This window comes from Watersipora subatra, chromosome 6, assembly GCF_963576615.1.
Source record: "Watersipora subatra chromosome 6, tzWatSuba1.1, whole genome shotgun sequence".
Lineage (NCBI taxonomy): Eukaryota > Metazoa > Bryozoa > Gymnolaemata > Cheilostomatida > Watersiporidae > Watersipora > Watersipora subatra.
The window spans coordinates 57974650-57991669 of NC_088713.1; the positions used below are offsets into that span (position 1 = coordinate 57974650).

A 17020-nucleotide genomic window follows, 5' to 3' on the forward strand; every position below is an offset into this window, starting at 1 on the left:
GTTGAATGAGGGGCGGAGACATTTTCAAGCTATAAAACACATGGAGCAGCCAGCAAGCGTATCGCATACAGAGCACCTACAGGTAAGTATAACTTTTCTGTTATATTAGCATCTGTTGATGTTATACTTACTGGGAATAATAGAGTAGATGAGGAGAGACACTGAGTCAGTGTGATCATAATATAACTCTGACCACTTGAGACTATCACTCTCTACCCTGAAGAGACTCATAGAGTCTATCATCTAGTGAGGTTAAGTTAAGGTCAGGAGTCTCTGGTCTCATTCCTCAGTCATTTTTGTACCTGCAAACATTTCCTACTGTAAATATGTCATATTCCTCTTATGAATAGAATGAGGAGCTCTGAAACTGGAGTTTTTAACTGCTTCTCTTGTTTTTATTCTGGTCAGAATCAGCTGCAGGCCACTGATTGTATTTAGTCGCCAGTTTTATAGGAAATTAGTGTTTAAAGTAGGAGACTATGAATCTTATTGCTGTCTCCTGATTTGTCATTGTTAAAATTTTACTGAGTTTATTTCCATTAGTTTAACACATGAGAGAGCAAATAGCAGGAGTGTTGATGCTTGATTTCCCAGCTCTGAGTATCATATCCTAGTCTCCTTGTTATACTCTGTGAATATCCAGGGTTCACCTGCAGTAACTCTGTTATGGTTGGCAGCTTTATAAGTCATCAGCTTACCCAGAGTCAGCAGTTGAGTCACAATTTGTCTTCATTTTTCTCTATCATATTTTATTGTGTGGAGTATTTTACAGGATACAATGGAGCAATGGATTAGGGAATATATTAGAGCTAGTGGAGCTCCTGACATTACCTCTCTTAGGGCTGCTCTAACAACCACCCCTCCTGATCAGCTACTTCAGCTTATAACAACTATCAGAGACAGTGAGTCGTATACAGCTCTGCTATTGGCTATCTCCCGAGACCGCCCTGTAGTAACTCATCTGTTACTCACTCCATTGAGAGGAATAGCAGATGAGTTGCTGTTTGTGAAGGATGAGGATGGATATACAGCTCTGTACTGGGCTGTAGAGAAGGGAGATAGAGAGTTAGTAGAGCTTATACTTCATACTGTATCCTCTGGTAAGAAGTATGAGCTGATAGCTGTGAAGGAGACATGGGGTTTCACAGCTCTAACATGGGCTGCAGTGAGAGGATATACAGAGATAGTAGAGACTCTACTGATCAGCCTGTCAGTAGAGCAACGAGTCTCCCTGCTCAACATACAGACTAACAGCCTCCTAGACACAGCACTGCACAAGGCAGCCTACATGGGACACACAGCAGCTCTACAGACTATGCTGACCTCCATTCCTCCTGATAAAGTCTCTGCACTCCTCAGTATGAAGAACAGAGGCAGTAGAACTCCTCTGGAGGAGGCAGAGTCTAAGGGAAGGAAAGAGACAGTAGAGCTGCTTAAGAGCTGGAAGCAGCCAGTATTAGCAGGTAGGATTATTATACAGTCTGATACCAGCTACTACTCTATTGCATAACTCTCTGCTTGTCTCCAGGGTATCTTTATAAACATACCCTGGGGAATTCCATCTACATTCTCCTTGCATAGAGACTGCAGTGGGCTGTAGAAGCAGCTCAGCTCTGTCTCTGTATTAAATGCTGTCAGTTCAGCCTCTTCTCTTCAGCCAACACTCAGCTCTTGCTAATCACTCATCACTTCTGCTCTCTCTTGGATAATTATAGTCTGAGTATTTTAATTCCTTATTAAAAGTGGTGTTAGCAGATCAACACCTTGTGGCAGCTATTAGTCAGCACTTAGCTGAACTCTCCTGATTCATGAATATTCTTACTAATCCCTGCAGTTTTGAATAGAGACATGAGCTATTTACTAGAATTATAGTAGTAGATAAAGGGCCTAAGACTAGCGTGAGACTGTATAAATTTGAACTCAAAATTTTTTTCTACTCTTGTTTCAGGTTCTTAGTCTATTATGGTTGCTGATGCCATACACCTGGTTATAGCCTTAGAGAAGATAAGTGCAACATGCAATAGGAATGTTTTAAGCATTAGGAATTAGGTAGGAATACAGTAAGAACTTGTATAATATTTGTTTCTATCAGCCATACTAGTTGATTCTCATTGCAATTTTAATAACTCCTACCATATACTCTTAGCACTAGTTTCTCAGGCTATATTTTAACCTTTGCTCAAATAGCTTTAACTAATAGTATTAACATTATACCCGCAGTACTAGTTGCCTCCTTCCACATGTACCTGAGGCTATAATAAATGAGGGGAAGAGTTCCTATTCATAAGATGGTTTGTCTGTTGATCATTTTATTATAATGAAACCTTTATCTTTACTTTGTTGTAGCCCATGCAGCCACTTACCAAAAATTCGCTGCCCTGCACAAAGCTGACAATCAAAAATCAAAAGGTAGGATTTACAGTTCTTAAGCTGCTACTGGAATAATAGTACCTGAGCTCATAAAAATATTCTTTCTACAAAACTTTATTTCTTTTTAGTTTTTAAAATCGTGTTAATTCGTAAATTTATACCAAAACTAATTAACTCCTCACCATAAACTCTTCGCAGTAGTTCTGAGTCTATCCTCTTGCGTTTCTCTATATCTCCTTCTCATGTAGTAACAGTACATGAGCCATGATTCTATAGTTGTTAACAGAATATTGATGTTTCTACATATCCTCAATAAATGAACCATGATTGTTATATTATTATTATCATATGATTGTTTAAGCATTGACCAATCAGGGAGAGGAGCTAGCAGAGTCTAAGCAGCAGATTGGAGCCTTGCAAGAAGAAGATAATCACAAGACAGCAGGTGACTTTTTTATTTCAGTTGAACTGGACTTTCTTCTTGTCATAAAATATGGATGACATATTTACACCTCATTTGTATGTAGTACCTGATATGTATGCACTATCACTAGAGTTCAGTTTAGTTCCTGCCCAGACATGTGCAGCTAGTGATCTATAAATAGCTTAGGATGAGTCATCCCCCTATCTTTTGTCTTACTAGCTGGTCAGCTGACCTTGTTCAGTGTTGAGTTGGCTAGTGTTAACTCTGGTTCAGTTGCTAATAAAGCTGTCTAATTGTAATGTTACATTTGCTTATCGCTTCTTATTGTAAGATGTAACAGAACTAGTACATGAGCCTTGATTCTATTGTTGTTTTAGAGTTGGCCAATCAGAGGGAGGAGTTGACCAAACTAAAAGAGGAGTTAGTGGAGTCTAAGCAGCAGATTGTAGATCTTCAGGAAGCAGATAATCGCAAGACAGCAGGTGACTTTTTTATTTTCTGTTAAACTGGACTTTCTTCTTGTCATAAAATATGGATGACATCTATACACCTCATTTGTATGTAGTACCTGATATGTATGCACTATCACTAGAGTTCAGTTTTGATCATGCCCAGACATGTGCAGCTAGTGATCTATAAATAGCTTAGGATGAGTCATCCCCCTATCTTTGTCTTACTTACCAGCTGGTCAGCTGACCTTGTTCAGTGTTGAGTTGGCTAGTGTTAATTCTGGTCCAGTTGCTAATAAAGCTGTCTAATTGTAATGTTACATTTGCTTATTGCTTCTTATTGTAAGATGTAACAGTACCAGTACATTAGCCTTGATTCTATTATTGTTTTAGAGTTGGCCAATCAGAGGGAGGGGTTAGTAGAGTATCAGCAGCAGATTGTAGCTTTGCAAGAAGCAGATAATCGCAAGACAGCAGGTAAAGTTTTTACACACAGTTCAATTCGTGTTTGAATTTTAACATCCACATATTTACTGTTCATCAGTAACGTCACGTATTCATTTACCTTCATGCGTACAGCAGTATATGAGCCATGATTCTATTTTTGTTGTAGCATTGGCCAATCAGAGAGAGGAGTCTCAGCAGCAGGTCGTAACCCTGCAAGAAGCAAACAATCAGATGACAACAGGTAAAGTTTTTACACACAGTTCAACTGGTGTTTGAATTTTAACATCCACATATTTACTGTTCATCAGTAACAACACGTATTCATTTACCTTCATGTGTACTATGTCTTGCTAGTTATTAACTTATAAGGTATGGATATGATGAGTATTATTTCATCATTGCTATTGGCTGGTCAGCAGTTAATTCTATTGGTTAATGCTCAAAGGGAGCCAATCGCTCAAATCTGTTTTCATGGTCGTATGAATTCCAAATAAATTGTATTACTAGACTGCAGTTTTTACAACTCCAAACCATCTATTTTAAGCCTACCCTTAGTCTGAAGGATGGTTTACACAAGGTGGTTGTGAGATGGTGCACTTTTTATAGATAGAGATGAATGATATTGTTGTTTACGATAGATACTGATAAGTATTTGTTCCTTTAGATATGGCTGTCATGATGGAAAGACTTAACAGACTAGATATTTATATGCGTACTTCCACTGATACAGACGAGACAGGAGACCAGCTTCATGAGCCTCAGGGCTGATACCTTTATCTTTGTTTAATTGAAAGCACTTGTAGTTCTTGTTTAAGATTTATAATTAAATACAATTTCATATTTATACTTGATACATTTTCTCCTCTCTACTCATCTAGCAGTGATTTTTATGAACACATCTGTCCATCATTGAACTGCACTCATGCTATATAATGCCACCTGCATAGCTTGGCAAAATTCCAACTTTCTTAGACCACCATAGATTAACAGATGATATTCCCTACTCATTGTGGACCCTTCAATGCTTTAGAGCTGATCTCACTGCTGCGGCTGGCCTAAAAAGGCTCTAAAAATGGCTAACAGAAACAGCCATGATTGTATAATGTTAATGTAGAGTCGTAGACCATCTAAGTTGCAGTAAAATTCATCTCCAAAGATAGTGGGCATTATTGGGGAGCAAGTCGTACCAAAGGATTTCTTGTCAAGCCACGCGCTGGGCTCTTATGTAAACGTATTACAAAAAAGTACCTTTTAAAAAAGTAGAAAATGTCCAAATTGCACCAACAAATAGCACACTTGTCTGCTGTGGCCAGGAGAAGTGATACTGTATGCCAACACTAAGGCTGATGACGGATAGCCTTAGTATCCATGTTTGATCGATGACAGATAGCCTTATAATGCATGTCTTATCTATGACACAGCCAAGGTTCTATGTCTGACTTATGGTAGGTAGCTTGAGTATTTGTTTGATCTATAATAGATATCCTTAGTATTCGTGGCTGATCTATCACAGATACATTATGAGTCATGCGTGATCTATAACAGATAGCCTAACTATTCATATCTGCCATCAACATATAATTTTTCAACGATAGATGCAACTGCTGAGAGGAGACAACTCTGATCTCATACTTTCCAATATAAAATACATAACATATAATTTAAACAATTAAAGTTATAGCAATTGTGTGATTTTGTTAAATTAATTATCATATAAATAAGATTTATTTTTGCTGTGAAGGTTATTGACATCAATAAACATGTTGATGTTTATTGATCAAATCATAAATAATTTATTTAAATAATCTGGATCTATTATAACCAACAGGTTTACATACACATTCTATGGAAGTTGACTCTTTGAAGAAGGAAATGTTAGTTAAGAGAATATGATTCCTTGAACAGATTGGGACCAACAAGAAAAACCAACAAGTTCACAGATGGTGAACATTTCACCTTCCAGTGGAGTTGCTGCAAACACTAGGAGTAACATTTATTCTGGAGATCTTCAGAACTACATTAAATAATTTTAAGATATTTTAGATATTTGGGGTGTCTATAAGATAGTTTTATATGACACTATGGTGCTGAATCACTATGATAACAGGAATAAAGTCAATGTTTTATTGAAGCTCACATATTGAAATATCACCCCAATTAACTGGAGTGTTTTATTATGGGAGTTGAAAACAGAGTTTGTCACTATGTATGTCAATAAGTGATAAATATTTAAGGGTATAAAGGTTAAAGTGTATCACTGGAGTGTCTCATGACAAAAGTAAACATACATATTTGGCTTGTATACGTGGGAGCTTGAATACCATGTGAGTTGCTTCAGGAGTTTCATGATAACAGGCAGCATTTTTTTGCGGTGAAACTCTGATAAGATAAACTTTCATGTAAATTGTATACATAAGGAGCTTAAAGGTCAGAAGGTGGTCATTTAAAATGTGATAAAATGTTTGACACACTGGAAATAGCATTGTTATTACAAATGTGACGCCAGCCAGACTCTCACATGACCAAATACCTGTTTAGTTACAAAGTTCACTCTGTCAGCTAGAAAATTCAGTTTAATAGCTCCATATGTATGGCTGACTTGCGATGCAGAGAATCAGTTGATGCTGCTGGAGTTGTGATATCTTTGCAGTCTAAAATGCAAATATTGGTACCAACAGTCTTTATTATATTGATTTAGAATTGATCAGTAAAACATATTTCAATCACTGATTCAAAAGGCAACTTAATACCCAACTATGAACACATAGTTCCTTTTTGACAAAATGTACAGGTGTCTTCACAGTTATCACATGACATGTCAAAAGCTAAAAAGATCCACTACTGATATCACAAAAATGTATTAAATGGTAGCTAAGGTATTTTGAAGAAGTGATTTGTAATTGTGAAGCTGACAATTTATACAGACTAAGAAGATTAACTCTTTAACAATATAAGTAATAAGTGTGAGGAGATAAATCTTAAAGAGAGGGAATGTATTGTTATAAAAGCTATGAGTCATGTTAATATATGTTCTCAAAGCCTTACTAGTAAATATTATTGTGTGAGTCATCAAGACTTTTGATAGGTATTTGAAGTGTAAGTTTTTTAACATGATGACAACTTAACAGGACTCCTGACATTACTTCACTGTTTCAATGGTTCTCAAATAGTAATATTATTCTCTTCATAAAATGAACCATAAAAATTGAGCTATTTATTATACAGACTCAACGTAGCACCTGCTACAACATGACAAATTCATCATGTAGGGTAGAATAAGTATTAAAATAAATCCTTGATCTGAAATATATTCTTCCCAGTGCTTCATGGCAGCAGTCATCATATTCTTGTTTTAAAATGAGTAGCAAAAATATGGAATGCTTTGCTATTTAAGTCAGAAAATGCACTTGTGGCCATATAATTGTATTTCCATAACTGATGGAGACAAAAATATGTTCTTCCCATTACTTCATAGCAACAGCCGGCATGTTGAGCAGATCTCTGATAAGCTAATCATTGATATAAATTGTATACATTAGAGCTAAATGCCAAGAGGTGTGTTGTTTGAGTTGGTGATTAAATATCTGTAGCAATGCTTGGTATTAATTTTATCAGAGAGATGACAACTACCAGACTCTCACATGACTAGAGACCTGTGTATTTACAAAATTTACTGTGTTGAATAAAAAAATGACTTTTAGAGACCTAAAAATACTCACAGAGATCTACAAAGATCTGTTGAGTATAGTGGGCAGTTGACAAAAAAAATTTAAAGAAAAATAGAAAAATTGGTAAAAAATCGGTAAAAAGCATGAGTTGGTTACAAAAAGAACAGAGATATTAAAAGCATAGAAGGAATTTGAATATTCATAGAGTGTACGAGTATTTCTATTGATAGTTTTATTGCTCAGTCAGTTGAAATATAAAATGTATAGTGTATAGCTAATAAAAGGTAGAGCTAATAAATGTGTAATGTTTTGAATTACTCATATACTAAAACTAAATATGTGTTTTACATGTATATACATTAAATGTTTTAATATACATATACATGTACATTAAAACATCTTGTGCTACAAAGTGACAGCTCATAGAACAGCGCATTAAGGGCCAACATGGAGTTTCTGATTATTTATATGGATCACATGAAATACTAGGAAGTTGAGGCTTTCTCTTAGTCGTAAAATACGATAACCTTCCATTAGGTTGCAGGCAATATTTATGCCAGTTGAAATACCCCAATAGACCACATGAGAACACAATGTAGAAATATATTATTGAGTGTTAGTCAGCTGTTTATATGTTACAATTTCACTGGAAAGCTAGCTCAATAATATAGAATCTATTTCATGTAGAGGTTGAAAGGTCATGACCCTTGCATTCATGTTATTCAGTACTACAGGCTGTGCATAAGACATCACTAAACAGTTGATATGGATGCTATGGTTGATATGTGAGCTACACAAGCATCGCTCACGAGGTACAAAATTGGGAATACAAAGTGTATTTGGAGTTGTCTTTTATAACCGATAGTGCCAACAACTCCAAAGATCGAAGTGTGTGTAAACACGATTATTTTTGAACTGCAAAACACCTGCTGTGGTTGCTAGAACAGCTGCAATTTTATTGATTTTGGTATCAGTCAGTTGGCATCCTCTAATTTTAATAAATTCTCACCCAGTTTCTTGATATTGCCTCTGACTTATCAAGCAACATCTTGCAGCATCAGCCTCACACTGACACACTGTAAGTTTCTAATAAATTTACATCTGACACAAAGTACTGCTGTTTCTACATTGTATCATTTTTATTCATAGTATAACTGTGGCTCCCTCTACAGTAACCATTACTCCTAGTACAGCTATAGTAAGTCGGACCTATTCATTGATTCCTTGCCCATAGTACTAAAGCAACTTCTCATGTGCTCGTAGTATAGCTGTTATTATCCACTCAATCGGTTACAGCGATTTATTGATAATTTTAAGAATATCGGTATAGATATATTTCCTGGCAAAGCTAGTGTAAAAACTTATAACAGATCAGCAAAAAGTTAATTGGCTAAAAAAAGAAGCACCAGTAGACAAAATTCTACATACAAGAAAATGGCATGTATGCTAGCACAAAATTTGCAAGAAAAAACATAAAGATTTTGGTGACATAGCTTTCTATTTGGTTAGTAAATTGGTTTATTATAGTCAAGGTTTGACTCCGCTCGTGGGTGACACTTTCTGGAACGCAGTCGAAGTCTTCTCTTGATGACAACAAAATAGAACAAACCGGCAATTACAATAGCAGATGTGATATACAATAAATAGCACATAGACATCTCTGCACGACCTATGGCTGTTTTGGTTTCCCAATCTCGCAGTGAGTCTACGCCTGGCAAGTGTTTCCACTCCGGAGCCTGAGAGAGGAGTTTAGGAAAGTTGAAGGGTCTAACATCTGCATAGAGTGAATGTAGAAAATCATAAACCTGTAAGAAACAAAACAATCAAATAAATATGAGCTGATACAATTAACTGCTGACTGGGTGTACATAACTAACAGATAGTCACGGTACTCACCAACTACACTCATAGTAAATGGCCTTGACAATTCATTACCACTACAAATAATCCTATAAGGTAAAGGTTCCTGGAATAGATCGTTTACGGTGTAGGAGCGTCTACTGTATACCAACTTTACCCATAGCACCGGATACTTGCACCTGATACTTGCACCTGATACTTGCACCTGCTATCTGATAATACACAACCTGCTTTGAAGGTCGTATTGCCGGAGACTAAACTGGCACTACCAGCTCTAAACTGGGGTGTATTTGGGCATTCTGTTAGAATGAAGTAAAATACCCATCAAAGTCTGACTAGACTTCCCAGAAAGTGTGCTATGGCTGCACTCGAAAACACGAAAAGATAGAGTTAGTCTTAAGCTAGTCGCAGCAGCAGACCAAAGATGACAGTATGTGTTGACCTGTTCTTTCTTGCTAGATTACATCTCTACTGCCAGGAGAGGGATTCTAGTAGAGCAAAAACTGGTGTTTCTTTAAACCTTATACATGCAGATATATGGAAATGATTCAAATCAATACTAATCATACCAACTCAACTATCGCCTGGCTAGAACAGGGTTCTAGCTCTGGCGCCATCACTCAGTGAAATATCAGCTAGGAAGGAAACAAAGGAGTAAAAAAACCATCTTGATAATTGCAGAAGAGTTCTTGGTAGTGATAGCTCAAATCAATCATAATGAAAAATTGCACTGGTGGCAACAACACTTTAGATCTACCAGATTAATATCACAGCACTCTGCGAGACCCGTTTAACGCTGTCAAAAACAGAACTTTAGATATACCAGATTATTATCGCAGCACTCTGTGAGACATGTCTAACGTTGTCAACAACATAACTTCAAATGCACCAGATTGATATAGCAGCACTCTGTTAGACCTGTCAAACGCTGTCAACAACATAACTTCAAATACACTACATATAAATTAATATCACAGCACCCTGTGAGACCCGTCTAACGCCATCAACAACAGAACTTCAGATAAACCAGATTAATATTGCAGCATTCTGTGTGAGACCTGTCTAAAAGTATGGCCACACGTAACAAATTATTCACCAAATCTGACCAAACTCACGAAATTCACAGAGTTCACAGAATTATTAGGCCGAATATAACAGAATTATTTGAGCTGTGCATGCACACCGAGTTCATCGACGAAACGCTTTAAATTGGCTAAACAAGTTATTAGCGAGCAGGATTTTAGCAGCTTTTGCAATTAGTATAGTCCAAGAAATGTATTACGACACACAATAAAAGTACCCGTGCAATTCAGCATATGTAGTACATGCAATACATCTGCTTAGATTGCGCTATTGTTGGTTTTTATTGTTCCTACTCTATGGTTACAGATCGTTTCTTTTTAATAATAACAATTTCCTTTTAGGCCGCAAAAGTTCCGTGGTAAAAGAATTGTCATCTTGAGCGCAATCAAGTCAGTTTCATCATATTTACTACGGCAAAGTGCCGTAATAATTTTCTTGCTTGTCGCCATATGTGCTTCGAACTACGTAAATTTTAAGAGATGTTAGAATTGTGCTCGCTAACCAACAATAGTGCAACCTAAGCAGTTTGGTAAGTTTAAGCGGTTGAATTGCACTCGTACTTTTATTTTGTGTCGCGATATCTGTCTTGGACTATACTAATTGCAAAAGCTGCTAGAAACTCGCTCGCTAATAACTTGTCTAAGGAATTAAAAACGTTTCGTCAAAGAATTTGGTGTGCATGAACCGCTCAGACAATTCTGTGATATTCGACTAGATAAGTCTGTGAATTCTGTTAATTTCGAGGATTCTGTCACATTGAAAGAATCATTTGTTACGCATGGTTGTACCTTAATGATGTCAACAAAAGAATTTCAGATATACCACATTATTATTGCAGCACTCTGTGAGACCTGTCTAACGCCATCAAGGTGTTTAGTGAGCAGCGGCCACAAATTTTATTAGAGTGGCAGAGAAGTGCTTAAACAAAAAAAGGCTGGAGTTGTCTTTACTACCAGAAATGACATAGCCTAGGAAATAGAGCATGACCCAATCACAGTGATTGACAGGATAATGACTCTGCACATGCCATTACAGAGAAATATGTACTTGTCTATCATAAGCGTCTGTATTTCAACTACGAAAATTTTTGATACAAACCAAGAAAACTTTTGCAACCTGTTGAAATGTGTGTTAAAAATAAAAATCAAACCAGCAAAGATGAGTTGCTCATTGCAGGTGACAATAATGCGAGAGTTGGATTTGATCACCATAGGTGGCAGAGTTATTGGATATCAAGATCTAGAAAAAGATAACACTAACGGTGAACTTCTACTTGCTTAGATAGAAACATGCATGCTTAGTGCTATGTTAGAGAGCTCAATGTTTTGATACTTTAAACCTTACCGTTTCTTCATTCCACATTCCATTGGGATTCCTGCATAAAGGACACAACTCTTTAGAAGGAAACTGAATTTTAGAATACACGGAATCCTCACTGGTCTTTCCAGCCATCCTCTTATTTGCCTGACAGTATAATAAAATGTAGATGATTACACTATTTGTGTAGATACAGAAAAATAAATACAGAGGGATCAAATCTAAACCAAAAACGCTACCTACTAAAAAGTAGAAAAACAGAGGAATCCGGAAATAATTAGTATTGCCGTGAATAAAGGTTTTTGGTCAAGGTCACCAAGCTAGCCACAATGAGTAAACAAAATGTCGATAACGTCGAATAAAGAATTGTCATAGATATTTTCAGTTTATCTGTTAATACAGAAGTGATTAGCAACAGTTGATAAAACAGATGAGAATATAACTAACAATAAGAGTGATGATTAAATATACAATGTTAAGTTTAAGTTGAAACTTAACAAAACAGATTATTGTCTTGCAAATACATGATTTCTTGTATTCGTTGAAAAACATGGAATTAATCCATATCATTGTTGATTTTGTCACCAAGAAAAATGCCCTTCATGTTTAAAGTTAAGAAAATGCTCTGCTTCAGCCACCTCCACTTCTATTGGCTGTAATAATCCGTTGCTAAAGTTAGACAGCCAAATAATATCCTTCATTGACGTAGTAACACTTTTTCTTTGCTTTTATCATTTACTGTTAGTTGATATTTAAATATTTATTATTTAGAAAACCTAATTATTTACCAATTCACAGATTTCATTTTTTCAGGTCAGAAATTATCTTGAGATCAGTGATTGAAAATGGGAATAATTCAATTAATATTCAGTTTGATTGATGTACGAGTTTGATCACAGTATGAATTAAACTCACATCTTGAGGTTCAACTGTATTGTTTACGGAAAGAAATATTGACCCTTTCACTTTGCATATCATAAAACAAAATAACTTAATTATTGACTAAATCTTTTACCACTATTTTTGTTAGGCTAAGATTCATGAATATACTGAAATGAAGAGAGGTACAAAAGGAGTTGTTTCCTCACAATATTGTGCTGACTACTCCAAATCTAATGTGGCTAGGTCTAATAAATCACATACTTGCATTTGCAGTTAGTGTGCAAAACAGGGTTCACAAGGTACAAGGAAACCCTCTGTTTTTAGCTTGACTGCCCCTACACCGAGACTCCAGAGCAGTAAGAAGACCACTAGCCTGTAAATATATATTTATATGTGTAATTGTTAGAAAACAGTTTTATTATGAAGTACTGACTAAAGTTATACTACAAGTTCAGTGCAGAAGGACAGTAACAATAAGGATCTTTACTATAATAAGAGCCGTGTCTGTCTTTCTGAAGTCATGCTTGAAGCATTAAAAAAAAGAAATGCATCAAATGGGAACCTAACGCATATATTTGACTTTGAGTACCGATACTCCAACCACTGCACCACTCAGCTACCTCCTCACTTATCAGAATAATTATGCACATTGTTATTACATATAATGATCTCATGGCACACAGAACTGCCAGAACACTAGCAATAATAAAATATACTGACATTAAATAATAATAGAATAATTATGTTCATAGTTATTACACATGATGATCTCTCATGGCACACAGAACTCCAGAGTACAAGCAATAATAAAATATACTGGCATTAAATAATAATAGAATAATTATGTTCATAGTTATTACACATGATGATCTCTCATGGCACACAGAACTCTAGAGTACTAGCCATAATAAAATATACTGACATTAAATAATAATAGAATAATTATGTACATAGTTATTACACATGATGATCTCTCATGGCACACAGAACTCTAGAGTACTAGCCATAATAAAATATACTGACATTAAATAATAATAGAATAATTATGTTCATAGTTATTACACATGATGATCTCTCATGGCACACAGAACTCCAGAGTACAAGCAATAATAAAATATACTGGCATTAAATAATAATAGAATAATTATGTTCATAGTTATTACACATGATGATCTCTCATGGCACACAGAACTCTAGAGTACTAGCCATAATAAAATATACTGACATTAAATAATAATAGAATAATTATGTACATAGTTATTACACATGACAATCTCTCATGGCACACAGAACTCTAGAGTACTAGCCATAATAAAATATACTGACATTAAATAATAATAGAATAATTATGTTCATAGTTATTACACATGATGATCTATCATGGCACACAGAACTCCAGAGTACAAGCAATAATAAAATATACTGGCATTAAATAATAATAGAATAATTATGTTCATAGTTATTACACATGATGATCTCTCATGGCACACAGAACTCTAGAGTACTAGCCATAATAAAATATACTGACATTAAATAATAATAGAATAATTATGTACATAGTTATTACACATGACAATCTCTCATGGCACACAGAACTCCAGAGTACAAGCAATAATAAAATATACTGGCATTAAATAATAATAGAATAATTATGTTCATAGTTATTACACATGATGATCTATCATGGCACACAGAACTCCAGAGTACAAGCAATAATAAAATATACTGGCATTAAATAATAATAGAATAATTATGTTCATAGTTATTACACATGATGATCTCTCATGGCACACAGAACTACAGAGTACTAGCTATAATAAAAGATACTGGCATTAAATAATAATAGAATAATTGTGCACATAGTTATTACCAATGACAATCTCTCATGACACACAGAACTCCAGAGTACCAGCAATAATAAAATATACTAGAATACCTGGGTACTAGTGATAATTATACTCCATAACTGTAATACTTGAGCAATCTTTACGGTTAAGATTTTGAGTTAATTTCATATTCTATTAATTTTCTTTGAGCTTTCATGCACCTGCTCTGTTCTGTTTGGTTTGCTGGAATATAGTCACCGAATTATATCTTATCAAGGTCACATGTTATCTCAGAGTTCTGCTAATTTCTTACTGTATGTGCCTTCTACTGTTAAAATCATAACTGCCGCATACAACTTTTATCGTATTTTCTAGGTAAATCAGACACGCTGATTCCGATTTTGTACTCAAAATAAAAATTGGTGCACTAACCTTCAAAGTAATAGAGGCTTTTTTATAGCGTTTTAATATCGGTCTCGAAAACAACACAATTGGCACAACAAGCTCCGCAAGTCTTTTCTGAAAGGTAGATAAACTATTTAAAATTGCTTGTAGCTAGTTACAGGATGTTTAATAGGCTGAACATCAAGAAAAATGGGCTCAAAAAACACGATTTTATCGTAATCTAGAGTTGTTATCACACTGTATTGAGCTTATTCTTAAATATGAAATGTCAAATAGCTCATCTACCTTTCACAAAAGACTGAAATTATTTTGAAGGCTGAATTTAAATAACAATGTGTTTTAAGACATCCATCTCTATCATTCTAAATCAGACTAAACATCCCTAATTTCTGTTCCTAAAAAGTTATGCTACGTCAAGTATTTATGGGCGGAGCTTGTTGTGCCAATTGTGTTGTTTTCGAGACCGATATTAAAAGGCTGTAAAAAAGCCTTCATTACTTTGAAAGTTAGTGGGTCAATCTTAATTTTAAGTACAATAAAATCGCAATCAGCGTGTTTGTTTCACCTAGAAAATATGATAAAAGTTGAACATGGCAGCTATGATTTGAGCTATGCGGCTAGCAGGAGTAGCCAAACTTGTTTACTAAGCTATGGTATTTTGCTTTGCTACAGCAAAAGGTAACAATTCCTGATATAAAATAGGAATACAAACAATTTTATAGACAATATTTAACCTATAGAGACACTCCTCAAACTGCCATCAATTGTTCGTAGCCTCACTTCCAACTGTCTTACAAACACTTTGGATGTCATGAAAACTCTACTAGTGCTATAATAGAAGTAAGGCTGGAGGCATGAAAATAAATTTGCTTGGAAAATGTGAACAAAACTGTTGCCAGATGCCGTCACCTGATAAGATATTGATTGGTCGGAAAATGGAAAGCATGTGAGCCAGAAGCTGATGATATCATTTTATTAAGAAAAAGAGTTGATGTGAGGACATCAATGACTGGGATCTGGTGTTTTTGTAAAAGCTGATTCAAGGATGTTGATTTTTGTTAAGCTTTACATTAAAAGCATCTCAAAGTGTTCTTATATTTGCTTATTTGAAAGATTGAACACGAACTGAAGAGAAAAAACAGGAATAATATATCAGCACATTGTTATAATTATTATTGTTATTCCCTGTTTTATAATGATAGCACTTGTTTGACATGTTTTATCATGTTTATGTTGTACTTCAAAAAGTTGGAGTGCACAACACAAAAAAGCTTAGGCTTGCTCATTATATGCTACAGAGCTCAATGTATTCATGTTTTTAAACATAAATACCATTTATTGTTACCATTTATTCATCTAACATTACGCTGTGAGTCCTGCGGAGAGGGCACAACTCTCGAGAAGAAAACTCATTTTTAGCATAAACAGAGTCGTCATTTGTTTCCAGATCAGCCTCATGTTTACCTGTCAGTATAATAACATGTATATGAATAGACCTGGTAAGTACATTAACAAAATGTAGCAAATGGATGGAACAGGAAATAACTTGTACACTGTCTAATTATTCATGCCAACTTCACAATGCATTTTCTGTAATTATCAAGTCAAGTTACAGAGGTTTGGAGTTGTCTATTCAACAACCTCTAATACGTAATACAGAGAGCTGGAGTAGAATACTGGAAGAGTATGGTGAATTATAGAGAAGTATATCTCCCACCTGAAGATGGTCAGAGTGGTTAGTTTATTTGGCATGGCGATGGATAAATATTATTAGTTGTTGTATTCCTTCAAATATTTTCTGATTGTTTTCTGGGAAGAGCTAAAAGAAACGCATTGATTTCACAAAATGTGTTCTATGATAAAGATACCTCGATAGGAGAATGTAAAATATATGGATACATATCATTATATGTAGGAGTTTATGTAACAAAACACCTGACTGAATACCTATTAAATGTCAACAGTTGGGTAGAATATATTATATCATTATATAATGGATTCTGTGTGAGAAGCACTCAAATGTGTACCTATTAAGTGTAAGTCAACAATTACAATATATAGTACCACCTCTGTCCCTAGTAAGATATTATTATGGAATATATGCACACATGCACATTGGAGTCATAAACTAGCATATAAATACACACATTGTATTATACGATAATTTATCTATTATTATACAGATCTCAAAGTTTGTGTGGTAGTACTTCAATTTGTCCTGCTATAGCTATTGATATCCTGAAATTAAAAGCTTGCAATCTGCTGGATTTGATCTGGGAGCCTTCCATC

General features: G+C 35.1%; 3 protein-coding genes across 7 annotated transcripts in view; 2 read left to right on the forward strand and 1 right to left on the reverse strand.

Annotated features, from left to right (window-relative positions):
* Positions 1 to 17020, forward strand: part of LOC137398395 (serine/threonine-protein phosphatase 6 regulatory ankyrin repeat subunit B-like) — a 627280-nt gene that overhangs the window by 546880 nt on the left and 63380 nt on the right. The gene's annotated exons all lie outside the window — the stretch shown is intronic.
* LOC137398919 (sulfhydryl oxidase 2-like) overlaps positions 1 to 17020 on the reverse strand; it is a 300984-nt gene that overhangs the window by 261239 nt on the left and 22725 nt on the right. For 2 of the 4 annotated variants that reach the window (XM_068085088.1, XM_068085089.1), the window contains 5 exons: positions 16449 to 16550; positions 16077 to 16195; positions 12762 to 12873; positions 11646 to 11765; positions 8688 to 9163 (listed from right to left, as the gene is read on the reverse strand). In XM_068085088.1, coding sequence (XP_067941189.1) covers positions 8864 to 9163; positions 11646 to 11765; positions 12762 to 12767 — 426 coding nt within the window. In that variant the 5' untranslated portion in view covers positions 12768 to 12873; positions 16077 to 16195; positions 16449 to 16550 and the 3' untranslated portion in view covers positions 8688 to 8863. Of the gene's footprint in view, positions 1 to 8687; positions 9164 to 11645; positions 11766 to 12761; positions 12874 to 16076; positions 16551 to 17020 lie in introns of those variants that run through there. The other 2 variants (XR_010979057.1, XM_068085090.1) reach the window with 2 other exon arrangements.
* LOC137398918 (moesin-like) lies at positions 1264 to 4485 on the forward strand. 2 transcript variants are annotated; one of them, XM_068085086.1, is made up of 7 exons: positions 1264 to 1463; positions 2347 to 2409; positions 2732 to 2815; positions 3172 to 3276; positions 3637 to 3720; positions 3857 to 3931; positions 4355 to 4485. In XM_068085086.1, exons 1-7 carry the CDS (start codon positions 1289 to 1291, stop codon positions 4456 to 4458), a joined length of 690 nt encoding a protein of 229 aa, XP_067941187.1. In that variant the 5' UTR covers positions 1264 to 1288; the 3' UTR covers positions 4459 to 4485. The 2 variants fall into 2 exon arrangements, with proteins under 2 accessions (XP_067941187.1, XP_067941188.1); XM_068085087.1 differs by lacking the exon at positions 3172 to 3276.

What these genes read in the sequence shown, in the direction of transcription:
- LOC137398918 (XM_068085086.1), top strand. Translation starts at nt 1,289, where the DNA reads ATGGGACACACAGCAGCTCTACAGACTATGCTGACCTCCATTCCTCCT. An exon ending in GAAGCAGCCAGTATTAGCAG is followed by an intron (nt 1,464 to 2,346) that starts GTAGGATTATTA and finishes ACTTTGTTGTAG; the next exon opens with CCCATGCAGCCACTTACCAA. An exon ending in AGATAATCGCAAGACAGCAG is followed by an intron (nt 3,277 to 3,636) that starts GTGACTTTTTTA and finishes TTATTGTTTTAG; the next exon opens with AGTTGGCCAATCAGAGGGAG.